Source organism: Hippocampus zosterae, chromosome 18 (genome assembly GCF_025434085.1).
Source record: "Hippocampus zosterae strain Florida chromosome 18, ASM2543408v3, whole genome shotgun sequence".
In the NCBI taxonomy this organism is placed as follows: Eukaryota; Metazoa; Chordata; class Actinopteri; order Syngnathiformes; family Syngnathidae; genus Hippocampus; species Hippocampus zosterae.
In genome coordinates, this window is record NC_067468.1 from 11,357,742 (window position 1) to 11,384,860 (window position 27,119).

At 43.8% G+C, this 27,119-nt stretch overlaps 3 protein-coding genes, 1 long non-coding RNA gene and 1 other non-coding gene across 6 annotated transcripts; 2 read left to right on the plus strand and 3 right to left on the minus strand.

Moving 5' to 3' along the window:
- Positions 1-1,163: 1,163 nt before the first annotated feature.
- ddx54 (DEAD (Asp-Glu-Ala-Asp) box polypeptide 54) lies at positions 1,164-7,567 on the minus strand. The gene is made up of 20 exons (XM_052051355.1): positions 7,291-7,567; positions 6,520-6,646; positions 6,287-6,357; positions 6,013-6,201; positions 5,888-5,937; positions 5,761-5,802; positions 5,548-5,643; positions 5,342-5,463; positions 4,734-4,795; positions 4,519-4,650; positions 4,220-4,430; positions 3,959-4,090; positions 3,657-3,878; positions 3,505-3,578; positions 3,188-3,385; positions 2,329-2,480; positions 2,136-2,249; positions 1,949-2,059; positions 1,737-1,831; positions 1,164-1,585 (listed from the first exon to the last, which is right to left on the minus strand). The coding sequence occupies exons 1-20, from the start codon at positions 7,408-7,410 to the stop codon at positions 1,335-1,337; spliced, it is 2,571 nt and encodes an 856-aa protein (XP_051907315.1). The 5' UTR covers positions 7,411-7,567; the 3' UTR covers positions 1,164-1,334.
- On the minus strand, positions 7,116-7,187 carry trnac-gca (transfer RNA cysteine (anticodon GCA)). The gene has a single exon. It is a non-coding gene; the product is annotated as a tRNA-Cys (tRNA).
- Positions 7,568-10,626: 3,059 nt separating the features above from the next.
- Positions 10,627-21,420, minus strand: LOC127591346 (uncharacterized). Of its 2 annotated transcripts, none has more exons than XR_007959852.1 (3): positions 18,710-19,859; positions 17,310-17,469; positions 10,627-11,478 (listed from the first exon to the last, which is right to left on the minus strand). It is a non-coding gene; the product is annotated as an uncharacterized LOC127591346 (long non-coding RNA). The 2 variants fall into 2 exon arrangements; XR_007959853.1 differs by lacking the exon at positions 10,627-11,478 and adding an exon at positions 21,273-21,420 and having other exon boundaries at positions 14,526-17,469; positions 18,710-20,004.
- Positions 13,191-21,121, plus strand: LOC127591345 (uncharacterized). Its single transcript, XM_052051384.1, has 3 exons — positions 13,191-13,334; positions 17,349-17,489; positions 19,796-21,121. The coding sequence occupies exons 1-3, from the start codon at positions 13,271-13,273 to the stop codon at positions 19,981-19,983; spliced, it is 393 nt and encodes a 130-aa protein (XP_051907344.1). The 5' UTR covers positions 13,191-13,270; the 3' UTR covers positions 19,984-21,121.
- rab14l (RAB14, member RAS oncogene family, like) lies at positions 21,335-27,079 on the plus strand. Its single transcript, XM_052051382.1, has 8 exons — positions 21,335-21,480; positions 23,425-23,483; positions 23,634-23,687; positions 24,196-24,373; positions 24,714-24,780; positions 24,914-25,001; positions 25,346-25,376; positions 25,460-27,079. The coding sequence occupies exons 2-8, from the start codon at positions 23,432-23,434 to the stop codon at positions 25,635-25,637; spliced, it is 648 nt and encodes a 215-aa protein (XP_051907342.1). The 5' UTR covers positions 21,335-21,480; positions 23,425-23,431; the 3' UTR covers positions 25,638-27,079.
- Positions 27,080-27,119: the final 40 nt, after the last annotated feature.

The following is a 27,119-nucleotide window of genomic DNA, read 5'->3' on the forward strand; positions in this document are numbered from 1 at the left end:
TGCATGTGCTCATGTTTTGCACCTTCCCAGCAGTCGGAGGCACAGTCCAGCTTGGGTGGGTGATGGAGTTCTGCAGATAATAAATCACATTAGCATTTGACATGTAAGCAGCAGGGACCAGTGTGGGATAACTTGGCCAAACCTGCGTTTTTTTTTTTTGTAATACTGTATTTGGTCCATGATCAGAAACTGAATTCTTGGTGATTCAAGATAAAATGCATACATCACTCAAGAACTAGCAAAAATGTGACTGGAAAAAAAATATGGCATTTAACTCTCATTTAGTTACAGTACTCCAGCGTCAAAATAAAAAAAAAACACGAAACATAAATTTATTTTTTGGGCTATAATATAAATCCACTATTTATTATTTCACATTTTTTTCCTACCAGTTATTTAGTTCTTGAATGTTGAATTTGTTTTATGTATTGTATCCACCATAGCCGGTTTAGTTCACCTTGGTGTCCTACAGCGCCATCAAGTGGCCACAATAGTCATTACCAGACATTTAAAATTAAACATCACCATCGTACCGTACTGTGTAAAGTCTACAAGTTAAGACCGAGGACAACTTCGTAAAACAATGAATTAAAACAAACAAATGCGCACACCCTAGCGAAACATCGCGTTATTATCCTCGACTAAAACTGCTAACAGAATGCTTGCGTGGCGAGATAACTTACCTTCCACGCCCAATTTGTCATCCACGTCTTCAAATATTTAAGTTTTACTATCGCTCTTTAATTAAACATTTCAACCGTGAAAGCAGTTGTGTTTAGGAGTTAAACGTTCGCCACTAAGCAGGCTTAAACGTCGAGTTTAAAATAAAGCGCACGATACATTGAATCAATACGCAATTCTCGACACCTGTGTTAGCATTTTCCAAATCGCAGTATTACACTCGAAGACGTAAACATCTAGCAAATCTAAATATAAAAGCAGCTGAGAAGACTCGGAAATCAGCCCATCTTCCGGTTAGCGGGCATCGTGGCTCGAGGAATGCTTTTCTAAGGACGTTCTTATTCGAAATGGAAGCATTGAAGGTAAAAATGAGTGGTGAGAAAATTAAACATAAAAATGAGGAGGACTCAAAAGCAACCGTGCCGACAATGTGACACGTTAAGTTTCACATTTCTTTGATTTTAAATAAAGACAACAAAAAGTTGGGCCATTGTTTTCTGTATTTTCATGAATGAGTTAAATTATATACACAGTAAAAGACTCGAAAACGCACCAAAAACAGGTCATTCGCAAACGTTCCGATGTGGAAAGTTCACAGTGAAGACGCAGATCCACAATGAGCATTTCCACCATAAATATGTCATTGCTCATTCTCACATCCTCTTCCTCATCTTGCCCTTCTTTTGGTTGCCTCGACCGAAGCCGGACTTCTTCACCTCTCCCAGATATTTCTTGTTCTTGGCGCGCAGGTTCTTGAGGCCTCCGCTCTGCAGGAAGCGATGCTTCTGTTGCTTCTTGCGTTGTTTCAGGATCTGCTGGCTGGTTTTGAGCTCGCTGCGCACCCTGCTGCCGTTGGAGGCCAACTGAGGGCCCGCCGAACTCTGTCCGCGACCACGGCCGCGGCCTGGAAGACCCAAATCAATTAGGGCCTCATATTATTGATTTTGTATTTTTGGAATTCATTGTATGCAATAACTTTGACGTCTGCATAACTCAGAAAAATTAATTAAAAAAATAAATACATATGCTGTTTAGGCATAAGACGCAAAACGTACCTCTAGGTGGCCTCCTCCCGCCTCCTCCGCCTCCTTCCCCATCTGAGCCTGCGGCCCCTTCATCAATTTTGTACTTCTTCTTCCACTCCTCGTAACTTTGAACTTGTTAAGTATGACAGCAAAAAATACTGCCAGTCAAATTTACATTCTAAACAGTTGCACTAAAGCGTAAACGCTCACTGGTAGACGTGACATATTTGTCCAAAGGATACAAGTTCTTCTTGTTGTTCTTCTTGTGGATGGTTTGACCGCCATCGAGTTTAATTCGTTTCTTCTGGTCATCTTTGCCCGTGTCCGTTACGAAGCGCTTCCTCTTTCGATCCCTACGAATCCGAGTACCGATAAATATAGAGTACGAGACGTGGCGGCGATTGCAAAGGTAAACCACTTTTTCGTCACCATTTCATAATTCTCTTGTGCTGGTTGAGTCCATCTCCTTCGTCTCCCATAAGGTCGAGGACGGCAGAGGACGCTTGCGCTTCAAAGGCGCTGCCTTCTCCAGTCAAACTTAGGCTAAAAAGCATAAAAAGACGGCATGAAGCTCACGCCCAAGAACGTTTCAATCGAGTGAACCTTTCGAAGATGCCGTCACCCCCTCTCCGAGTTGAAGTCTTTGGGTCTGTAGGGGATGTAGTGTTCCTCGTCTTTGGCCGGCACGCGTTTGCCTCGCTTGTTCTTTGGACGCGCTTCTCCTTCGTCCTGATTAGCCTTCCTCTTCCCACCAATCACCTCGCAGAAAACGGTCTGTTTAAGAAAAGAGTAAGAAAATTGTTGGGACATTTTCTAACGGTCTTTCCCCATGCAAATGAATAAATTGAACAATAAACGGTAACAATAAACATAACTCGTGTTCTAACAACAGGCCCTACACTTTTGTGGTTGTCTCAGCAACGTCCAGAGTCAAAATAAAATGTCAACTATGAAGTTCTTTTGTTTTGAAAGTGGCGCTTTTATTTTGACGGCCCAAGCGACATTTTCGCTACATTTGGTGACTTGTCAGACCATTCCAGCGACTATTATTCAACTTTTTGTTTGATAACCAATTCATGAATGAATTTTACAACATAAACCTTCACGCTTATAACGATAAAAAAAATTACAGACAGTACACTTGACGGTTATATATTATTTTGTCCATTTGTTTAGTTTTACAACAGAGAGTTTTGAATGTCACTCGCGTTGTCTTATGTTGTAAATTTGTAGACCCCAAAAAAGGAACGGGCTAATATTAGCCAATTAAATGAGCCAGACGATTAATCGGTCAGACCCTAAAATGTACATCAACAGTTTCACAAACCTTACGAGTTGCGTCGCTGTCAATATCGATTTGGCAGTCCCAATAAGGCTCAATTTACTTATGATGCAGAAATGTCAGCAAATTTTAAAAATGTGGAAACAGTTTTGCACGCTGTGGAAATGACTGGCGCGAACAATGTTTTTATGCGTGTTACCTGTAGTGCGTCGTCCTCGCCTGAGTCGGCAGCGTCTTGGCCGGCCGGGACGCTGACGGGGTTATGGAGGCGTCTCTCGGCCGCCAGACTTTTCCTGTCCTTGCTGAATTTGTCCACCAGCCGCGAGTCCTTGGAGCGCTTGGCCCGCATCACCTCACTGGCGAGCGTCTTGCTGCTGGAGTTGATTTCGAAGATGGTCTAGACGAGGAAGAGCGTACTTTCAATTAGTAGGGGGGAGTCGTGAGAAGCAATTTGGGGGCGGCGGGTTGTCAGAAGAACCATGAAAAGCAACACTGTTAAAAAAAAGTCCCACTCGCCGATTTAGATTTGTAGCCCTTGATGGCGTCGACTATTTGAAGGCGGTCCAGTTCCGTTTTCTCCAATCCCGATCCTAAAACAAAAACAAACCGTCGCCAACGTGTTGTCTGATGAGCACCGACGAGGGGGCGCTCGTCCTCTAAAAACGGACCCAGTAAAGGATGGACGGCCATGCAGGTCAGGTCCAAGTTCTTCACTCGTCTGATGGACTCCACTGAGGGATTCGGCCGAGACCTGAGGTACTGCTTGTAGGCGTTCTCCGAGACGCGGTGCAGGTTCTGCAGGTCCAAGGAATTGTCGTGCGCCGTGATCAGATTGACGGCTGCGTCGTCCAAGATGCTTTGAGGCACCCGACCGAACGTTCCGTCTGAATCTGCAGGCGGGAAGATTGACTTTTTAGAGAAAATAAAGGCACTTTTTGGGTTTTGTTTTGTTTTTTTGCATATGTCTTACCTGCCGAGTGTTCTGCCGTGGCGAGCTGCACGGGTCTTCCCAGGAAAAGGTGAAGGTCATACACAAAAGGGACCTCGTCGGGACAAACCATACTGTAGGCTGTGCCGCTGCGCCCCGCTCGGCCCACGCGACCTGAGAGGCAAATACGACGAGCCAATTAATTGATGGAATTAAATACTTAAAATGTACGGCAGAGTGCACATCCCCTTTGCGATTAAACAGATTTGAGGTCCTCGTGTGCAATCTTGTCCTTTCGCTCACCAACTCTGTGCAAGAAGAGCTTTGACTTGGAGGGAAAGTTGTAGTTGATGACGTTGTCCAGCAGCGGGATGTCGATACCGCGAGCGGCCACGTCCGTCACGACGAGCACCATGGCTTTGCGGTGCACAAACTTCCCGATGTTGATTTTCCTGGCCGTCTGATCCAGGGCGCTGTAGATGTAGGCGCACTCAAGCCCTTCTGAAGACAACAACTACACAACCACCACCAGACGTCAGAAACATAGCGCAAGACTCTTCCGAGCAGTTTTTTTTGTTGTTTGTTTTTGATGCTCTGCTGACCTCCTTGATGTACTCCACGTGATGTTTGGTGGCGGCGAAAACCACCGTCTGCTCCTGAGGCTTGACCACGTTCCTCAGAAGGTGAAGCAGCAGGGCCGGCTTGTCGTCCACTCGCAGGTGGAAGAAGGACAGCTGGGGGAAAAAGAAGACAAGGCACCTTCAATACACGACACTTTTAAATTTAAATTTGGAATTTTAAAAATTTTTTCCCCAACCTTGATCTGGTCACTGAGCTTAGAGTCCACATCCAAACGAATCAACACTGGTTCTGTCAGCCCTGAGAATGAAAAAAAAATTGTCAATAGTCACTGTATAGGTCACAGAACACTTTTACCACAGAACACTTGTACCACAACAAATTTTTTTGAGACCCAATATCCATCTTCCAATATATAACATTTACATATCAATATATATATATATATATATATATATATATATATATATATATATATATATATATATATATATATATATATCAATATATATATATTTTTTACAGATTCTGATCATCATAACTTACGAACGTCTGCTAGCTTAATGCTAACGCACAATGTGAAACACCATAGATGTGCGACTGAAACTAGCATCTAAATTCTGTTCATTATTACCATTTAAGCAACGGTTGCTTGAACGCAAACAGGCATATATTCTTTATCTTCTGCATAACACAACCAATATTGCAGTTTCGTCAATCTAAGACAATGCTGCGCTACTTGTCAATTTATTCACGTATGTGTGTGTGTGTTTCACTTTTAACGAAGGAGTTACTGTAACCTTTGGAAGTCATATTTGATCAAATGCTAATATTGGATCGTCTCACCCGCCCTGGCAAACTCCACCAGCAGTTTGGGCAGTGTGGCAGAGAACAACAAAGTCTGTCTAGTGTCAGGAAGTCTTCTGATGATCTCCTGGAGCTGTTCGGCAAAGCCCATCTCAAACAACCTGAACAGGGAAGGAACATTCGGGACACACATTCACGGGAGTCGAGAACAGCTTTGCTAGATGAACACGTAAGGTTTAAATTACCTGTCAGCCTCGTCGAACACCACGTACTCCACATGATTCAACTTCAAGTTCATTTGCTGGACGACATGCATGAGACGGCCGGGGGTGCCGATGATTCTGGAGGACGACGGAGAGAAATCAGCAATATAAAAAGGATTGACAGTCATTAAAGGGGGAACTCAAAATCATTTGAAACTATAACACAAAATGACTTAAGTTTGTGGTTAAACTCACATGTCGGGGTTTTCATGAAGCGCAGCAAACTGGTCCTCCAAACTGGAAGGCACAGACATCGATTTAAGAGTGCACGCGCAAAAAATGTCAATGACGACGTGAAATGAAAATAGTAACAACCACACACCTGTCTCCACCAAGGATCAAGGTTGTCTTCAGCTTAGTGAACCTCCCCAACTACGACGATCAAATTTGAGTGGAATTTATTTCCAGGCCTGACCTCATTTGACCTCGCACTCCTTGCCATCTTACCTCTTTTGTGAACTTCATAGTCTGCAGTGCCAGTTCTCTGGTGGGGGTCAGGATGAGAGCCCGAGCACCCGTCTGGGCATGCGGTGCCTTCAGCTTCTCAAACATGGGCACCAGGAAGGCTGCCGTCTTGCCGCTGCCAGTCCGAGCCATGGCTACGACGTCTTTGCCGTCCAGAATGACCGGGATAGTCTTGACGTGCGGAAAACGGGGTTAGAACAGAGTATGTCAATAGACATCACGCATATTCGAGGATACCAAGGGAGGCCAGTCTCACCTTTCTTTGGATTGGCGTTGGCACCTTGTAGCCCTTCTTCATGACGCCCTTGAAGACGGGGTAACAGAGTCCTAACCACACACAAAATGGAGAAAAGGGGTCAAGAAAATATACCCCTCCATCACTGTATTTCCTTATTTAACTGGACTACAAATGTTTGACCGCATTCAAGAGAAACAGCAACGAAATGCGGTGTTGTTATTGCACCTAAGCTTTGTTCTGGTGGCTCTCACCCATGGATTGAAATCCTCCCGATTTCTTCTTCTTCTTGTTCTGGGCTCGGACCAGCTCCCTGGTATCAGGCTCTACATCAGACGGGCAGTCCGAAGCGGTGGGGAATCGCAATAATTTTCCCTTGGGCTGTCAAAAGTCAGATATAACAAATCTTGATTTGAAAATATAGATGTTATACAAATACTGTACCCCCCTGAGTGGGGGCATTTCATTAAATATGTATGTATTAAGTATGCAGAGGGTACATTGAAAACCTTTGCAGTTAGCACATCTGCCTCACACTAAGGCTCAATGGGTCATCCTGGAAGCAAGGTGTGCCTTGCTTCTCTCATCACAAGTCAGTTTTGGTTCATTGAAAACTAAATTGTCTTTAGGTGTGAATATGAGTATTAATGGTTGTTTGTCTTTATGTGAAAGGGAAGAGTAGTCAGTCTCAAGTAAAAAGTGAGCTCCATCTAAAGCCCGTAAAAATAGATGACGTGTTGACGAGCTGTATCAAAGCACAATGTACCGAGTAGCTCGTATCAATTCTTTGAGAGCCATTTCGCAATCCGGTAATGTATGATGCGCTTTATGGGGAAGGAAAAAGGTGTGAAGGGGGCATCCGGATTTGAACCGGAGACCTCTTGATCTGCAGTCAAATGCTCTACCACTGAGCTATACCCCCTGACACAATACAAACTGCGTTGTTGGAATCAATAGCTGAAGTTCGCTCGATCACCGCTAACCGGAAAGAAATTACGTGCGTGTTTAATAATTTGAAGGCTTACGGAATCATCGTCTTTGATTTGGACGTCTATTTCAAAGTCTCCGCCGTCGGAATCCGCATTGGGCTCTCTGCCAGCTGTATTTTTCTTCTTCTTGGTCATTTTCTTCTTTCTCTGAGCCATGGCGGCGTTCAAAAATTACTCTTCTTTCACCCGCGACGCGTTGAAGAAAAAAATTCTAGTTTCGAGAGTTCATGTGATATCACAAAGTGGACAGCGACGACTCAAGCGGATATATTGTAAACACGTGTGAGTTTCTTCTTCGTATTCTTTTTAATTTTCTTTTTCCGCTTCTCAACTTCCGGTATTTGTCTGCTGGTCTCGACTGCCACCTATCGACTCCAATTGGAAGTTGAGTTCTGTTACTTTTTCAAAAGTGGGAAATCAATCAGTGTCCATCGGTAAGGTGTCTATGAAGGGAGTACAAAAGAAGTACTGGTAAAAAAATGAGACTCTTATGTTAGTTTTTAATAAAGGTATGTGTGTTTTATTAATTAGCATTATTATTATTGGCATTAATTAGGGCAAATCATTGTGTCTTTATAGAGCGTGCGGCTGAGGGCATTTCCTCAACAACAGAGAAACAAAATCATTTTTCTGTCAAACGCACATGTAAGTACGAATTTGTCACTGCCGTGCACTTTTAGCACACAAATTTCCTCTTGCTGACAAGCGGCCAGAGTGGATTTTTATTTCTTTCTTTTTTAAATCACCCAGTGGAAATGTGTCCCTTGGATGATAACGCTGACACTAATATGGCAGCCAAAACGTACTGTTTGAAGTCAGTGGGCTGATGTACAGTAAATAAGTCAACACCATGGCAACAGCCCGCAGCTAATGCCATTCATATTCCCCCTGCAGAGCTCGGCTGCAGTGGCCTGGAGCCAAATCTGCCTCGGGGGCTGAGAGGGACGCAGGCTATGCACACATACACACAAACCAAACAAACACAGAGACCCACTCGTCGTGCCGCGTGTAATTTTTATAAGTTGGTGTATAATTCACGGCGTGTAAAAGGTGATCAGACTATTTTGGTTTTGGAATCACTTCCGCATGGTGGGATTCTGGCATTTAATGACATGATGCTGCTTATGAGTCACCGGGCGAGGCTTTGCGTGGCTACAAAAGGAAACAAACAACCCCCCCCAAAAAAAGTAGAGTGTTTTGCCTGCTTTTGTCGCTTTTCATATCAATCCTCTACGAGAGCCTTCACCTTCATCCTGACACCTACGAATAACAAATTGATTCATCGGGAGGCAATGTCGGCCACACTAAGCTGGATACTGAGCTGCGGCCGAGTGTGTGTAACCTTTACAAAAAGCTGCGGCGCAAGTTGTGTCAGCAAGAAGATGCTAATGCGCAAACACTCACCAGTGGCTAAGTGCGTGAACGCGAGTCATTAGGGGAACAGATGTCAGAGCACGTCTCAGGTTAAATTTGAGTTTAGGATGTTCCCATGCAGAGTGCGTGTGTGCGTGTGTCAAGCAGATGCTGCTGCCTCTAAGCCGTGGAGATTGAGGGAGGGGGAGACTGTTTAAATTAAGAGATTTGCAGAGTTGATGATTTGTAAGGGCGAACCTTTAAATAGCGGCGCCGATGCTGGTGGCTTAAATTCTGTTTAACCCTATATTGAGTGATTTATTTATCATTTAGTGGCTCTGTTGAAAAGAGTCCATTATCTGGCCCACTGGGCATTTTCAAGGTTTCATTTTGGTCGGGGGGCCAAATTGTAGTTTTCAGAAGGCTGTTTGTGAGTGTGAATAACATCACGTTCCTCACCGTATTGGAGTGACATCCTTGCAGATATCTGATTTTACATCACCTTTTTGCTATATCGCGGGAATTTGGAGCGCTTATTTCGCCACACGGACTATTACTGCAATAAATGCAAGCCAGCAGGAATGAGTGGGTAAAAGATAAGAGAATGTCCAAAGTTTGGAATCCTTTTCCACCGAAAAGAAGATAAAATGCTACGTCTCTAGCGCATAGTCAAACTTGCTTACGTTAGCTATTTTGGAGAGGCTACCACTACTACTTTGAACAAATTTTAATCCCTCCACAGGTGGTCAAGTGTAGACGCAGCTGCCGGTGGACTTTCAATTGCTCTAATCAACAAACGTGAACAAAAATAAACACGTGACAAGCATGTTCATACGCTAGCTGCACATCCACTGGTGCCCAGAGGCTAACAGCTAGCTAGTTAGCTGGAAAAAAAAGACTCAAGATGAATCTTTCACATCTCTGTGGAGGAATTTTGGCCCATTTTTATTCGCAGAATTGCTTCATCTCCGCCATATTGGAGGTTTTTCAAGCATAAACTACCCGTTTAAGGTCAGAAATATTCATCACTAAGTATCCCAAACGCTTGATTTCAGTTATTGCTGCCAGGGGTGGCATAACTCATTATCAGGTTCAAGGGGCAATTACTTCTTCACATCGGGACAAGTAGGCTTGGATTTTGTGTGCGTGTCTGAAGTAATTTAAATGGACATTTAGAAACTGTATTTCTACAATATTCTCATTTATTGGGATGCATCTGTACTCTCCAAGTCCACTCAAGTTCTGTCGGGGCTGACAGCGGGAAGACAGCATGAGGGCCGACACACACCGCCCCCCCCCCAAAAAAAAAAACAGCACAGTAAGTATTACAATATTCACAAAATCAAATCCACCAACAATTAACCATGTCTTAAAATCTGACTCTTGAACAGCAACCCGCCGTGTTGCAGCCAAGCGAGGGCCACGGCACTGTGTCAATGTGATCCCGCCACCACTCGTGACAGCGGCAGATGGTGACGGGCCCTCGGGCAGTGGCCCCGCCGCTCCGGAGACCCCGAGCGCAGGGACAGAGCAGTCATGCACAAAATGCATGGCCACTGATTGCATCTTCAGATGCCGTGTACGGACACAAGATGCTAGAGGAGCGGCGACTCTTCCGTGCTACACGTTTCTCGTTTTACTGTACGCATATAAAAAAATTGAATGAAAATGCACGTCAATGAAATTCTTGCGGCTGTTCGTGTCACAGGTTAGCACTTGTTGCTAGGCAGAACTTTCCGTGTGAAAAAATAAATAAATACATAAATAATAAAACAAATCGGGGTCTTCATTGTGCTGTCTCTTGGCAACCTGTGGTCAAGGACGCGGCTGCTCCACTCCGAACGGAGAGGAAGACACGGCACTAATGTTACATAAAATTGAATTTTAAAAAAAATCAATACAGTGATAACATTTTTCAATAATTTTGGGGTTTACCTGTATATAATATTGATTTTTTCCCCCAAGGCATTAATAATGGCTGTCAATCACACATGGTCCACTGTTTTTTTTTTTTTTCCCCATCACAGTGCGGTGGTTCCTGTGGGGCACTGCCACACCTGCCCCAAAATGCAAAATTGCCATTTACAGCCATACAAGACATGTCATAAACATCTTTTTTTTTTAATCACTTTAACCTGTTTTTGCAACATTTTATAACAACGTTGTAGTGTAAATCTACAAGAGGATAAAAAAAAAAACATTTGAGAATTCAAACAATATCAAAATCTATACATGCAGCATTATGGAGATAATGATGTGAAAATAGCAGAAAACGGATGTGAAATGGCTCCCGAATGTCTCCAACCTGCAGTTTTCTTTTTAATAAGCAAATCTGAATGTAGAATATTGTGGTCAACCGCTGCCGGATGACTGCTAATTATGACTGCTGGGCAGCAACACACTTGTGTTGAATCTCATGCCCTCGACACTTGTAGTGGAAGGTTATATGTGACGACAAGAGGGGGAAGGGGAGGGGGGGGGCCCCAAAGAGCAAAATTAACTTTTCATGCATTTCCTCCGCACCACGCTGTTGGTTGCTTGCATAGCCGCCGGCTTGCTTCTTCCTTCTCTTTGCTTCGCTTGTGTCTTAATTGCAATTCCATCAAGAATTTAAAGCCCCCCTTTTCCCCGTTCTTGTCACTGTCACTATATACAGACTCGCCACATGGCAGAAGGAGGGGAAATTAAAGTGGCCATTGTGTGTCAAGATAAGTCGGTGGCGTCTCAGGGGAAAACTCACTTTCATCACCGGAGAACCGCCGGACCCTTGTTCCTTTTTCTCGCCGTCTTCCAAATCTCAGTCCTGCCTTCTCGTCTTGCGCAATCTTTCACCGGCTTTATCACTCAAAGGCTGGATGGAGCGGCTCTGTGCTATATAAATATATAATATCGTATAAATAAGGACAGCAAGACCGTGGGGGAAAGTAGTAAGAGGAGAAAAACAGTAGATGAGACACAAATTGCCTGTCGCAGCAGCTTTGGGACTTAAAAAGTGTTTTTGCTTGCTGGTGATAAGAAAAAAATCTAAAGTTATGGTCAACGTAATTATTGAACATTTCCTAAAAATAAAGCCAAATGTGAAGAATAGTCATAACAAAAAATAAATAAATCTTTTTTATTTTTTAAAGTGTACAGAATTTTTTTTTCATTATGTATATAAAAAAAATGGAAACAAATAAAACACACATCACGTTGAATATTCCTAAATCCTGATTTAAAAAAGTAAATAGATTCCTCCAAAAGCATTTCTAAAAAATGGGAAAAATAAACAGGACGACGAATGAACAATGTTGAATTTTCACAAATTCTAGATTTTTATTTTTTTTAAATAAATTTTTCAGCCGCACACGAGAGCGACGACCTCAAGACCGGAGCACCAGAGCGCACCCCTCTGATTGCCCCCCCACCCGTCACAAATGAAATCACCACCGCGCAAACATATGGAGGTCAAAGGCACGTCGCGCGACGATCTCCGGCGGCGGCCGCCTGTGGGCGCGCCGCTTTTGCTTGTGGATGGAGCTTAGCGCAAAGCTCTGCCTTATCCGACGGCATTACGGTCTCTTAGAAAGGATTTACGTTTTAATTCTTGATTAGATGGAATTTTCTCCGCAGTGTGCAAGCGCGCCGATACGCAAGATAATGGCGTGTTTGTTTGAATGGTGCGCGTGCACCCCCACGCGCACCATTCCCGTATAAAAGCGAGGCTTTTAACACATTGTCCGATAAGGGCTATTGTTAGAAGCAATGGATTATCAATCAGGAATTAATCCCGATGGATGTGTGCGTGTTTGCCCCACACACTTTTCATCTTCGTAATGAGAGGATTTATTTCTTGTTATTCTATAGCAACGTGAAAGAGGGGTCAATCAAAACCTCATTTTAAGTATTTAGTTCACTCACATTTTCTCCTCATCATCATTTCGTTTGCTGAGAAGGAAAAAAAAACCTTACTGCTCTGTATCAAATACACTTAGTAGGGCACTGCCCCAAATGATGCTGTCAGAGGCGGAGCTAAGTGCTTCAGGGGTGGCCATGGTCACTCGCACATCCGGAGGAATATTTTGCTACGTGGCAATATCTATTTATCACGAATCGAACCACCACCACATCACTGCCACAAACGCAGAGAAACCACTGACTAAAGGAACACTCCAGTGGTTGTTTATTTGGCTTTTTTTGTATTTAAATGTGTTGACACATTCTCTATTAACAGCTGGTGGGGCACTGCCCCCGATGCCCTTAATGCAGTCGCCATTGACTTGAGGTTTTTTTTTTTGTTTAATTGAACAATTTAGCTTTGTAGCACACCTTTCATCTTCTTAATGAGAGGATTTCTTTCTCATGATTTTGTGGCAAAGGGGGTCACACCCTCACTTCCTTTTCTTCTAATCGCTCCACTCGCATATTTTTCCTCCTCCTTCTCCTCCTCCTCCTCCTGATCATCTCTTTTGCCTGAGTGGCTGCCGAGCTGACTGACTGCCCGCATGGCTGCCTCCCTCCCTCGTCGGACTGGCTGGCTGGCAGTTCGTTCACGCGCCGTGAACGAGGCACTCGGGCTGCTTCCCTCCCCACCCCAAAAGGTGGCACCGCTGCGAGAATTTCCGCCGCTCCAGCAGCAGCACTACTGGGACCCCCACTCCCGCGTCGATCCTGTGCTGCATCCATGACTTTACACACCTGGCTGGTGTACGGGCTTGGATTTATTTTGGGGCTCTGCTTGACGCAAGGTCAGTACGAGATACAATTTCTCACCCTTATTGTTTGGCTTTTTCAATGTAATAAAAGTGCAGGAATTTTCAATGTGTTAAAAGTAGTTGTGTTTTGGGACATTTTGGAGTCGCTACGGAGTAATTGTTAAGACCACATGAGATATAACCAACAGGCCACATTTGCAATAAGTACGCCTCTGCTCCACATCCACAAATCCACGGCAAATATCCATTGTCGCCAACTTAAATTTCCCAACAGAGTCATAAAAATCCAATACAGCAGGGCTTTGCTGTAACCTTTTGTCTCACTGGGGTTACGAGGGGGGTGGGGGTGGGGGGGGGGGGACTATGTGCAAACTAAGGGGCAGCGTGCTTAACTGTCCCCAGAGAGTTTGGTCACCGCTGACGTCAAAAAGTCCCTAATGAGGCCCACGGACGCCTTGTTTATCAATCAGGCAAAGTCCATAAATGGCACTAATTGAGATGAGGCGGAAAAATGGCGAGGCATCGCTGGAAGAGGATTTGGATGCATAAACATAATTATATTTACATGATAGAATGTAATCCAAAATATTGAATTGTTTTTTTGTTGTTGTTGAAAGAGTGATACAGGATTAGATTTTTTTTTTCTTCTTGGTGGGAATGTACAGTAACTCTGCAACAAACATCGACGGGCGAGCTTAACAACACAACAGCACTCTCAAATGCATTAGAAGAGCATTTGTGGGTGAGTGATTTGTATCAGCTTCTAAATTTATTCAAATGCATCATGTATCACCATAGCAGGAAGTCATGATAAAGAACACAGAAATGAAATTATGACAATTGACATGACTCAACACAGCCATTATTTACCTGAAGTTGCTTGAAGAGCAACTAAGCTATTTTGAACTTTTCGTGCCTCACCAGCTGTTTTGGTTCGGATTTGTATTTTCAAGTATGTTTCGATCCATTTTGATTAAAAAAAAGTCATTTCAATAAAAAATAAAATAAAGAAATTGAAAATATTTTGAAAAAAAAAAGAGTATTCAGGCATTTAAATTTCAACTTATTTCACATCCCAAATTGTGCGGTATCTCAAAGTAATGAGCATTGGGGGCAGTGCCCCACAAGCTGTTTTTTTTAATTTCTTTGTCAAAAACTGCACTTTGTATGCAGCAATGGCTGTTTGAAAGTGCTCTATAAATACTGTTGACTTGACTTGACTTGAAAAATGCTAGCATGAGGCTAATGCTAGTCACACGCATTTTTTTTTTAAATCAAGAAAGTTGAAGAGCCGACAGGTCACATGATCAATCAATTGATCAATTTTAAATAAGGTCTGATCAAATGAAACATTGTTTTCTTCGTATTTTTTTTTAATAAGCGACACTTCTTTCAATTCAGTTTCTATTAATTATAAAAGTCAGTACAGTACATTGTAGTAGAGAATCTTACGGATTTACTCCTCTTTCAGAAGAAGAAAGAAAAAAGCATTAAAAAGAAAAAAAAAATTGACACAATCACTTCGCATGTATTGTATTAGGGAGCATTGGTTGCATTGCCCCACTGGCTATTTTTAGTCCTTTTTTTGTTTAACTTTTTAGTTTTTCAGACAAAAATATTAACAATCACAGTATTTAAGCTTCCTTTCCCATTAGATATATAATCGCAGCGCAATGGCCGCATAAAACAAGTAGCTGCCAGCGAATCCTACGTTGGTACCATTGGAGTGAGACGTGTTTACAATTCATCCGTTTTTGGTCCGAGACAACCTGGCGTGCAGTGAGAATAAATTGGAGTTTACCAATAGGGGGTGGGGGAGTGAGGCGTGAGGGTAGAATGTCTCCCCAGTAAGTCCTCATTATGTTGACAAATGCTCATAACTGGGCAGCAGCTCCTCACTGCTTCATGAGTGCAGCCAGCGTGCAGCATTGCATGCTAATGAAGAGTTAAATCAGCTTCTTTTGCCCGATGTAAATTGCCATCATTTCCATCCGGCAAAACAAACGCGGCAAGCCTTAATGCTGCGCTAATGGAATACTTAGAATGCCCCCGCCGTGAGGTGGTGCAAATTTGGAAATGGGCCGAAAAAAAAAATATACAGCGACGATTAGGTGAAGAGTCAACATTCCTAACCCAGAAATTGTCCACAGGTGAGAATGTGAGTTTGAAAATGATGACTTTGACAACATTCTTGGGGAATCACAATGCCCCATCACTGGTGAGCTATTTCCTTGGGGGTTACCTGACCCCTGGTCTCGTATCACCACTATGGGTCGAAATCTGACACATCCCCTTAAAGCTTGGCACGCACTTGCAGGCCCGGCGAAGCTTTACATCGATTCCATCAGATTTCCAAAAGTGATTTTTGTAAGAGCATTTGCGGCAGGATTAGTTCACTCCTGAAAGCTCCATCCCGGCTTTGGGTTTGGCTATTTAGCGGCGGCCAGGCAAGTGAGAGGCTGGTGTCCTCCGTGGGCCACCGCAGATAAAGAGGGCGGATTGGTTTCAGCTCCAAAGCTGATCTTCCATCTTGTGTGTGCGGGATTTGGCGGGTCAGTCGCAGGTGTGTGCGATCGCTCTGAATTCACAGGCAATCCCGGCTTAACCCCCACCCCGCCCAGGTGGATTCAGCCCGCATCTTTTCTTGAAAGTACTGGGCGAAAACATGAAAAGAACCCGGATAATTCCTGAAAGAAGTCGTTGCTAGAGGGTCTCGATGTGCCCCACTTGCGTCTGTTTGGGCAAATCATTTGAATCATCACTTGAAAAGGAAGCGTCAGCCCCCCCCCCCCCCCCTCAATCCACCACTTCCATCCTGCACCCTTGAGTCATTTTCTGTGCCGTCGCCTCCAACGTATGCAGGTTGCTAAGCTTTGAAATGGTGACACACTACTGAGGCTGAGTCCGTCGCTGTTTGGCCAAAAGCTGGAGAAAAAAAGATCAACAATGCGTCTTTTTTTTACGCTTGTCACTCAAGATGAGGGGAAGAGGAAAAACAGCCCTCAAGATGAATCCCAGTGACGTTTTAGATTAACTGCTCTTCGAGCGCTGAGCACGATAATGTCATCAGTTCAAGTGGCTTTCTTGAAAGGAAAACAAAATCTTTTTTGTGGGGGGAATTAGCTCACATAAATGGACCTTGTGTGTTTAGATTTAGAACATTTTGCGCTTGTTGCTAGGCAGAATTTACAAGCCAAAACTAATGACCTTCACAGAAAGTGCCCATTAAAAGGGAAGTCAGACACTGACAGTCAAAATAAAAATATATAATAAAAAAAAAAAAGAATACATTTAATGTTGCAAGCGTATCAATGCGCCGTATTAAATCGAAAAACAACTGTGGGGGCTCTCCCCCTAATGCAATGCTGTGTAACAATTGTTAGCAGTACACTTCTGCATAACATTGTATCCTTATTTGCATTAAAAGAAACCCAAAAAAGAAATATAAATTCATTGAATGACTTTACTGGCACAGTTTTAACTCCATGTACTGATTATGGCATTATAAGAGTGCCGCCACTGCCACCTACTGTAGTGGATGTGCAATGACAAAATAAATACCCCCCAAAAAAGACAAAATAAATAAAAAGCTGTATTCAGATGCGTGGAGGATTTCCGCATCGCAAGAATATTATCAGATTTATTTAGTCCTCCCTGAAAGCGAATTGATTATCTTTGTGTTGAATTAAAATTAGACAATGAACATTTTTGCCAATGTTCTGACACGTTATGAACCGATCCAGGGGCACACCCCTCATGAATTTATGCTTGCGCACTACTCAATTTGATCATCACCTAGCATGAATAGACACACCAATATAATACTACTAATGAAAAATATCGGCCACAAAAGGTATTATGTTAAGCTTCCTTATTATGTTACCCCCCCCCCCCCCCCGCTGTATCGTTAAGCTTTCTACCGCAGTAATTCTATTCTATTATGATTATTTATGATGATTGTGTTTAGCCTTCCTTCAATAGGGGCACAATAACAGGCCTGATCATTACCTTGTCAAGTTGTCTTTTCTCTCTTTGTTACCCGCGTAGTAGAGGGTCTGCAGTGCTATGGCTGCAACATCATCCAAGATCAGCGGTACGTGGACGTGGGCTGCTCCAACCCAGAGGTGCTCACCTGCACCCACTCACACAAGGGCTTCAAGCACCGCTTCTGCATCAAGACAGAGAGCAGTGAGTAAATCACACCTCCCACAGAAAAAAAATAAGAAAAAAACTAAGGAATGATATCAAAGGAGCCTTCGGGTGTTTTTTTTTTTAAACTTTCATCTGACCCCTCGAGGACCTCCATTCTCCTTTCTTTATTTGCACCTGCAGCCTAAACTGGCCTCCCTTGACATCTGGCCCACAGATGGAGAAAATATCAAACCTCAGAGCAGTGGTGATAATGAATATGGAAGGATACCATATTTTCCGCACTGTTAGGCGCTTCGAAGTATAAGGAGCGCCTTCAATTCCATTTTAAAACAGTTTTTATATGTAGGGCGTGCCACATTATAAGGCGCATAGAATAGAAGCTACAATAGTGGTTGAGGCTGCATTATGCATCCACTAGATGGAGCTACGCTAAAAATAGCTTTATTTATATAGCGCTTTCACAACCGCTACAGCTGGAACAAAGCGCTTTGCAGAACATTTAAAATACTACGTCCAGGAACTCGCGTCCATATAGAAGGCGCATCGGATGATAAGGCACGCTGTCTGCTTTTGAGAAAATCGAGTGCTTTTAGTTATTGTGCGGAAAATACGGTAGCTAGAAATTACGAGGTGAACCAGTGGCATTTTCTTTCAATATGACCTAATAATTCATTTAAAAATGGATGGGAGTTTAAAAAAATGTTTTTTAATTTGCAGATATATTTTCCTTGTTTTAATTTTAATAACAATGCAATGTTTTGCAGAAGTATCCTTATTTTTACAGACAAATTATACTATTTATAGCTGCAGAGATTTGGGGAGGGTTTGCGAATATTTTCTCTCTCCTCTGGGGTGAGACGTGCAAAAAGAAAATTGAGAAGCACTGTCCTAATCCTAAATAATAAAAAAAGTAAAGAGTTGTATAAATACATGGACAATGGATAAGGGTAATTGAAACATTGGCTCTCTGTCGTAATACATCTGGTAATTAATTATTTTTTACAGGAATCGAGAGATTTGCTAGGACGCAAAAGAAAAATGAGAACCAACACAAGACTTTCAGTGTTTTTTCTGTGACCCAGATAATACGGCAAAGTTGAACATTTATTTGGGGAATATGTATAGGCCAGCAGATGATTAAATGGTGATGAATGCACTGTGGCGTGCCAGAGGACATTGGCTTAATCATTTCTAATCGTACTTCAATGCAAATGTTCTCGGGGGCCGCCGTTGTGAATATTCACTTAGCCGCTTACATAACGCCGCCGTTTTAGTCGCCTTGCCGAGTCCGTGAGAGGCCCCTCGTTGTGCCATGTGAAGTCAAACGGAGGATGTCCTCAACAGGGCGGCGGTGATGGTCAGATGCTGAGATGCGCGCACACACACATCCAGATGTTGCCTCGCTTGACGTCCGGAAGCCCGAGGGGCTGATGAGGCACCTTTTCTCTCCTCCTTTAAGAGAGTGCAAGCTAAGACCAAGGCTGACAACATCACACCGACTGACAAACACACTGTCAAAATCAGCAATCAGCGTGACCTCCGCCAAGGCTTAAAATGTCGCAGTCGTGATTCGCTGTTCATAAATTCACTTCTTTGCGTTTTATTCCGAGTGGAATCTGATTTTTGTGTGTTTTGGAAAAAGAAATCTGAATAGAATTTTGTGTCACGGAAGTTTGTTGAATTGACATCTTTGTATGTCAGAGCAGAGCTTAGTCTGGGTTGTTAGTAGATGTTGTGGAAAATTTCATGGGCGATATCTTTGGATAAATTGAGGTTTCTAAAAACGAGAAGAAAAAAACAGCTGCCAGGAATCTGCACAAAAACATACCTGAGGTGAGGAAAACATGACCTCCTGAGAGGTCAGAAAACAAATAAAAGAAAGGGGGAAATGCATTTTGACATTGGGGGCATGTGACGCTTACCTTGGGACTGGACTCTCAATTATAAAGATTATGAAAGAAGTCCTTTGTGCTGAGCTCCTTGTGTCCAGTGGACGTCAGGTTGGATTTAGGAATTTTCCAAATGCTAATTATAACCTTGAAACAATCTGCGAAAACGGAATTTGACTTCCATTTCCCGTGAACATTTTCACTTTTTTTTATCATAACAAAAATGTATTTGTATCAAAAGTGCATTGATATCAGACGAGTAGTTTATGCAATTACATAAACCAATTTAGTCAGTCACAATAGGTATTTCCTCAAATAATGCCGTTTGTTTGACATGTAAATGAACCGCTAATTACCGACTTACACTATTTGCTGCCTACTGCAGCTTTTTTCCTGCTGAGGCAGTCGACGACTCGGCGACTGACTTGTCGTCTTCTCCATTCATCCATGCAGCGGCACTGGGCATCGTCCTGACCAGCGGCTGTGCCACGTCCAGACACTGCCAACAACAGGAGCTGCCAGGCGTGCGCATCCACTGCTGCGACTCGGACCTATGCAACAGCGCCCCCTCGCGCAGCCAACTGAACTACGCATGCGCACTGGCCGGCCTGCTGCTGCTGATGCTGAGGATGTGGTTGTAGGCGATAGGGAATACCAATTCACTGTGTGACACAAAAGAGGAAAAACTGTCAAGTGATTGCGTGGCATTTTATGTCAGGGTCTGAATGTTTTTTTTTCTTAAGGGGTATGGTGTTGAATGAGCAAAATGATCGGATGTTCAGTATGCACCTTGGCTTGAAGTGGTCTTTTGGTACGGGAACAAAACTGCTTATCTTGTGTTTTCAGGAACAAATTTAATGACAGTTAAAATGAAATAACATCAATAGTTTGTTTTTTTTAGAAAATAGAAAGTTGCAGATGAATGCAATGTGAAAAGTGTGAACTATTATGCTCTAAAAGACATTTGTTGTTGCTTTAGCTTCATCAAAAGGGCATGAACGCGCTGGAAGTTGCATTTGTGCCGTGCTACTTTTTTTAAAATCACGACGCAATTATAGTGACATTCAAATGATTTGGCAAATTTGATGCTCTGGTAAAAGCTCAGCGCTAGCCATGGCATCCGCTAACCAGAATCTGAGCTACACTGTGTTCGTTTACAGTTACGCTTCTTGTCCATCACCGAATGTGTGTAACGGATGGTATGACAAAATGGCCCCTGCATTAAATCATTTTGTTGAAAATAATTAACTGCCTGTGTGTGCTGCGATTGGGTGGTGACCAGCGCAGGATCTACACAGCTTCTCTTGCCAAAAGTCATCTTAGGTTCATTGATGACTCGATTTGCTATGATGGAACGTTCCAGCCCTATCTTTTTCTTGGAATCGCAGCTCCATGACAACCTCTCTCAGCATTCACAGAATAACGTTTTGCCAACGAAGTCACTCAAGCTTTCATTAAAGACACAATGGAAGCACACTAACTAGTTTTATTATGGCTGCCACTCACTTATCCTATGAGGACATTATGTGCACTCATCGTCATTGCTGAAACGTCTTGTCTTGATTCAGATCAGAAAATGTCTGATGCGTATTCTTCTTTCAAGGTCACTCTTTGTCAAAAGAAATCTACATAAATATATATTTTTTCAGTTTATTTTTTTCAGTTCTTCCGGCTTACTTTGGGAGAGCACATTGCATGTGGTTATACAAAATTGTAAGAGTCATGCATGTAAAAAGTGGTCCATGGTTGTATCAATAAAATTATTCATATTTTCACAAATTAATGCTTCTTGTGTACCTAATGTTGCAATGATTGACGGATGCATGGACGGAAGGTGACGGACGGGGGCGGATGGCGGACGGATGGATGATGAATGGTCAGACGGATGGACGAATGGAAGGATGGATGAGACATTTAGATATATGTGTACCTGTACAGGTGAGGCAAGACTCACGCAGCATGAAGCGTCACCTCTTCCACTGATGCTCTTTGTCCCTCCAGTCCATTGTACACAGCGGAGGAAACCCTGTGCCGCCGCGAACCGCCATCTTGGATAGGTAGATCCTACTTGAGCCAGGATAACCCGCAAAACAACTCGTCCTAATCACTCCACTTTCCGGTTTCAAACTTCATTCCTGGTGAGTACGAACCAAAGGGGGAGTCGTTTGACGTCTGCCCCATACAAAGGCGCAGAACGCCCCGTGGACGCTTGTTAAACATTGTGGCTATTGCTGGCCGGAACGGGGATGCTAACCAAACTAGCTCAACGGGGATCTAGTGCAAACCTGACGGCTCATAACTCGCACTCTAATCGGGAGAAACATTATTTATTAGCCCGATGCCCTCGCGTTTACCACCCAGGTATACACCCTGGCACTGTCATGGTGTTTACCTCATCCTATAATCCAACCCCTGCAAGCTATCGTTAGCAGCCTAGCATGCTAAAGCTAAGGATAGTCAGGTGTCGAGTGTTCAAACCAAAAATCCCCCAAAGACGTCTCGCCGATGTCATTGAAAAACTTTCCAACCGGGTCGACACTCGCTATCGGCAAACACGCTGTAACGTCGGCGCTCCTTTGTCACAATAGCACCTCGGTGATGTCATATAGTAGCTATTGTGCTAACGCCAACTTGGCTGTCAAGACTGCAAAACTTAGTATGAATTTGGGGGGCCCTGAATGGAGGAAAAGGCACTAAAACTAGTCCGCGGAGTTACTGGACTACGGATCACCCGCCCTAAGCAATCGATTCCGGTTGGTTAACAAAAACTAAAGGTAAAGGCGGTTCGAGGCCCAAGTAAAAGTGTCTAATGTAGACGCAAAGATGGGTAAACACCCGTCGGATTTGATGGGGCTTGTCACTTCTAAATTCTAAAACGTACCATCAATTTAAGACTGTCTTGAGCGTGGTATATTAATTGCTTTCTAACCCGAATGTGGTTTTTGTCACGATTCCAAAAAGGTGACACCAGAGGGGTCCTCGGTTTACGACGCAGTTCCGTTGCACGGCTGTTGCCAATTTGTACGTAGGTTGGAACACGCCCCAAACAATCGAGGCTGTGCACACTTGTTCAATCACATCACCTCCATTGCTGAGAGTTCTACAAGTTATAAGCCACAGTGATGGTGGCAAAAGTTGTGAAATGATTTCTCTTGGTCTCCTTTTTGTGACATCACGAAAAACTGGTGTTTGTACAAGGGTGTGCACGACTTGATTTCCATTGTGCCTATTCAAAACAGTGATAAAAAGTTGTCAGTAGGGCGGTAACTGAGCAGGCCTTATATTGCCATGCAAATTAGCAGAGCGATCAGTGCCAAAGCATTGTATTGACTAAATTAAAACGTGGCGCTTCAATATGTTGTCACTATCAGTTGCTATACCTCGCTTTTTGGAACCATCGTACAAGTTTGTCATTCTTTCTGACAGTTGCCTTTTTTAAATGCAAGTATGCCTTCTTGTTGTATTATTACGCCTGGAATTCTGCTGACTTCAAATGAGTCACAAAGTAGTTTCAGGATGTCTAGATGTCATGAGTTCCGGCAGTCTCGCTCCTCTTCCTCTTGCCACAATGGAAAGTAACTGTTGAGACAAAGGAAAGGAAATGTCGCTGTCATTAAAAAAGAAAAGAAATGCTGAGCCAAGTCATTTGGTCACATGGTAATGCACTCTTCGTCTCTTATAAATAACAACATTGGTGTTTGCGTCTCTGTCGAGTATTACAAGCATGTCACATTTTGCTCCCCCCTGGCGAAAACTACGTCTCATAGCCAGCGCAGTGAACACATTCACACGGGGGATCGAGATGCCACATGAGGGTCATGTGACAGGCAACTGAGGAAAGGCGGGTGAGGGTGGTGGGGTGCATTGGGGTGGTGGGTGTTATGGCTTCTAATTTGAAGCAGGAATTTCAATTGTGCTGTTAAGGTTTTTTTTCCCCCTTGAACTTAATCTTCGACACTGGAGCCTCTCACAGCTGAACACAACTGCGTCTTGTTACGTTCTCTATCCTTTTTTTTTTTTAATATCGAGTGTTCTTCCAATCACTTGAGTTGTGTAATTCTTTCTACCTTCCCCTATTTCAGAGCCACAATGGCCACCGCACCGTACAACTACTCCTACATTTTTAAATACATCATCATTGGTGAGTATGTCGCTAATGCTTTTTGTGTCGTTTGATTATATTACGCTTTGCCCAACTGGGCGTTTGCTAGCCTGTATATTCACAATTCGATTATTTTTCAGAAATGATTCAGCCCTGATAGACATACTGTCTCTATTTTGCTCTGTACAGGCGATATGGGGGTAGGCAAGTCATGTTTGCTTCACCAGTTCACAGAAAAGAAATGTAAGTACTCGCCGACGCCTTTTCATCATCAGCGTTTTATTTTCTTCCAAATCCCTCAAAACCGGCGCAGGAAGCACGCGCTCAAGCACTGAGAGGCTCTTCTCTGTGTCAGCTGCCACCTCCCGCCGCCATTCAGTTGGCGCGGCGCTGAATGGGCGCTATTGAGACGCCAGATGCCGCCGCGCTCTGACTGAAAGGCAATTTGAGGCTTTTTGGAACCTTTTTGGTTCGCTACGTCAGGCACCTGCAGCCGGCCGCTTTGACGGTGACGTCGTTAACACGACGCGTCGAGCCGAACAATGAATCGGAATTGACAAGCGCAGTCCACATCTTTACTTATCGTTTCATGAAACGTAAAAAGTTGACATGATTAAACCACCGGCTTGTTGTCATCTAACCGGTGACCTGTGTGTACCTCGCTGTAGCCGTTAGCATGTCATCTGTTAGTTAGCATGTCGTCTGTTAGCATAGAACACAAACCGATCCCTCCTCTCTCTCCGCCACGCAGTCATGGCCGACTGCCCCCACACCATCGGCGTCGAGTTTGGCACGAGGATAATCGAAGTGAGCGGCCAGAAAATCAAGCTGCAGATCTGGGACACGGCCGGACAGGAGCGCTTCCGGGCTGTGACGCGTTCGTACTACCGCGGCGCGGCCGGAGCGCTGATGGTGTACGACATCACCAGGTACGGCTTTCATACCCAACACCGTAGTGCCTTGTTTCCCTGTAAAATGGTTTTCGGCGTCCTGCTAAATAAACACGGCGAGTGAGGAATGTCTCCGTACCCCCCGCCCCTCCCACTTCCTGTCCCCAAAATGGACGTATGCGGTTATTAAAATGGCTGCCTGGAACGCAGTTAATGGAAGAAAAATGAGTCAGCACTTCTCAAGTATCATCTTTTAGTTCCTGTCGATAACACAAGCGGAATGTCTCGGAAGCTTGATGAGGCTCAAAACACACGCAGGTCACCTCAAGAAAGTACTTGATACGATATATTTATACTACGCTCTGTGGTTTTCACACAGGAGAAGCACGTACAATCACCTCAGCAGCTGGTTGACCGACGCCAGAAACCTCACCAATCCCAATACGGTATTGTTAAAACAATTTGATCTCATCTCTGGGAACTTACGACATCATCGGCGAGGTCCCGCTCATACCGGCTTTAGTTGACTTGACGTTCATTCGTCCTTTCATTCCTCCCCGTCCGCGTCTCTCTCGACAGGTGATCATCCTCATAGGAAACAAGGCGGACCTGGAAGCCCAGAGGGACGTCACGTATGAGGAAGCAAAACAGTTTGCCGAGGAGAACGGTGAGTCAGACGAGAAGTCGAGGAAAGACGTGATTCTACATCGGAGCGTTTGAAGCGGAAGAAAGTACTTGTCACCTCGGGGTTATGAAAGTCCGCGTTTTGGATATATCATGAGGGAGTTTTTTTTTTTTTTGGTTCCGTTTTGACTTGTTTTTAATTCAGTTGGAGCTCGGACATTGCGAGGAAGAAAGCAGATACTGTGACCCATTTAGCAACTATTTTCCAAAGCTCAAAAAGTGCCAAGAAACAAATATGGCCCCATTTTGTGGTGTTATTGTTGAATAAAATCAAGAATTAAAACGGGTATCAATACAAACATTAAAAAAGCCACTTTTCCTCTTTAGGTCTCCTCTTCCTGGAAGCCAGTGCAAAAACGTAAGTGTACGCAAACTCACCTTTGCAAAACATCCCCCCTGAAAGGCGGACCTTTTTTTAATGCCAATTTCTCTCGTGTTCAGAGGCGAAAATGTGGAGGACGCCTTCTTGGAGGCGGCCAAGAAGATCTACCAGAACATCCAAGATGGCAGCCTGGACCTTAACGCCGCAGAGTCAGGCGTCCAGCACAAGCCGTCGGCCCCCCAGGGCGGGCGGCTAACCAGCGAGCCACAGCCCCAGAGAGAAGGCTGCGGATGCTAATGACCAATAACCCCCCCCGCCCCCCTCCGCCAAGTCCACCACGCCCGAGTGAAGGGACACAGACTCCCTCTTGCTCCTCCTGTCTGACCCCCAACCAATTTTTTTTGTCCCCCCCCACCCCAACACCCTTTTTTTCTTTAAATCTCGCCACTACCAATTCATCGCATTACTGTCACTTTTTTAAATATTTGCTTTTTTTTTTAAAGCTCCAAATGACTTGTCTATGAATTAAACTTAAATTACTGCTCATTGCCCCTCTTCATCCCGGCGAGATTTGGTGGCTCGGGACAACGAAGGCACGAACGCCATTTTAAGGCGTCTCATCAAAGAAGCGTGGACGGAAAACTGCTTTTCCATTTTCTACATAACACTTGCCCTCATTAGGATCGCAGGTGAGCTGGAACCTATTCTGGCATACACCCTGGACTGGTCTCCGGTCAATCACACCATCCATGATAAACCACCATTCACATTTAGACTCTTCAACGAAGCAAAAAAAGTATTTGGAGGAACCCGGACAACCTGCAGAAAGCCTACATAAACACGGAGAGACCATGCAAGCTCCATACAGGAAGGCCGCAAGAGATTCCAACTCGAAACAATGAGGCAGACGCTCAATGTTGCTCCATTAAAACCCCGACAGTCAAATGGTTGCATCGTCATATCACAAGCACCATTTTGTTTGTTGCCTTATAGTCTTAATCATTTCCCAAATTTGGCTTATAAAATTAGCTTTTTTTCTTTTTGGTATGACTGTCGAAAGCAGCATGGCCTTGTCTGGTCGTCAAAATGGCCTCCTTGTATAATACACCAAGCAGCAGCAGCATGCCCAGCCTCTCCTCCCCCCAAACAGGCAAAACACCCAACTTTTTTTGTGTGTGTGTGCTATAGTCACTCCTGAACGGACGGCTGTGTACAGTATATAAATCTGTTGCTTAACTGTGTGGTTATGCCCTGGTTCGGTGGCATCTGGACATTGTACAGTTTGACGTGTTAGTAGTGGGCTGCCCGCAAGTCAATTGCGCAGGGAGGTTGGGGGCGATACTCTGTAACATAGTTTCTATTAATAATAAATGTATGTAAAGGAGAGAGATACTCATCCACTTAAACCCAACTTCCATCCACACACTACTGAACTTTGCCAGATTTATCATGTGCAAAACTTGTATTTATTTTTGAGTCCTGCATTGCTGTCTTAACTCTTTTTAAGAAAAGGGGGATGCTCTTCATTTCCCCTTTGCTGTCCGAGTGACCACTTTCTGCTTTTGTCTGTCCTACGACTAAAGGAAAAAAGTAAACAACGTAAATATGTATTATTTTCAAATGAACCGATCTAACATTGAAAAGCGTTCTTTTTGCGTGTATATGATTTAAAAAATGTTGACATTTTGATTTTAATGAAGACTTCTAGACAGAGAAAAAAATAAATTATACATAACCTGTTCATGTCTCGTCTAGTGTTTTCTCCAGATCTCACACACA

Coding starts and splice junctions, on each gene's coding strand:
- ddx54 (XM_052051355.1), bottom strand. CDS start 7,410: ATGGCTCAGAGAAAGAAGAAAATGACCAAGAAGAAGAAAAATACAGCT. Junction 5,464..5,547: donor GTGTTCGACGAGGCTGACAG/GTAATTTAAACC, acceptor TTCCCTGTTCAG/GTTGTTTGAGATGGGCTTTG. Junction 3,386..3,504: donor AGGGCTACAAATCTAAATCG/GCGAGTGGGACT, acceptor TTCCTCGTCTAG/ACCATCTTCGAAATCAACTC.
- rab14l (XM_052051382.1), top strand. CDS start 23,432: ATGGCCACCGCACCGTACAACTACTCCTACATTTTTAAATACATCATC. Junction 24,374..24,713: donor ATGGTGTACGACATCACCAG/GTACGGCTTTCA, acceptor GTTTTCACACAG/GAGAAGCACGTACAATCACC. Junction 25,377..25,459: donor CTGGAAGCCAGTGCAAAAAC/GTAAGTGTACGC, acceptor TCTCGTGTTCAG/AGGCGAAAATGTGGAGGACG.
- LOC127591345 (XM_052051384.1), top strand. CDS start 13,271: ATGACTTTACACACCTGGCTGGTGTACGGGCTTGGATTTATTTTGGGG. Junction 13,335..17,348: donor GGGGCTCTGCTTGACGCAAG/GTCAGTACGAGA, acceptor TTACCCGCGTAG/TAGAGGGTCTGCAGTGCTAT. Junction 17,490..19,795: donor CTGCATCAAGACAGAGAGCA/GTGAGTAAATCA, acceptor TCATCCATGCAG/CGGCACTGGGCATCGTCCTG.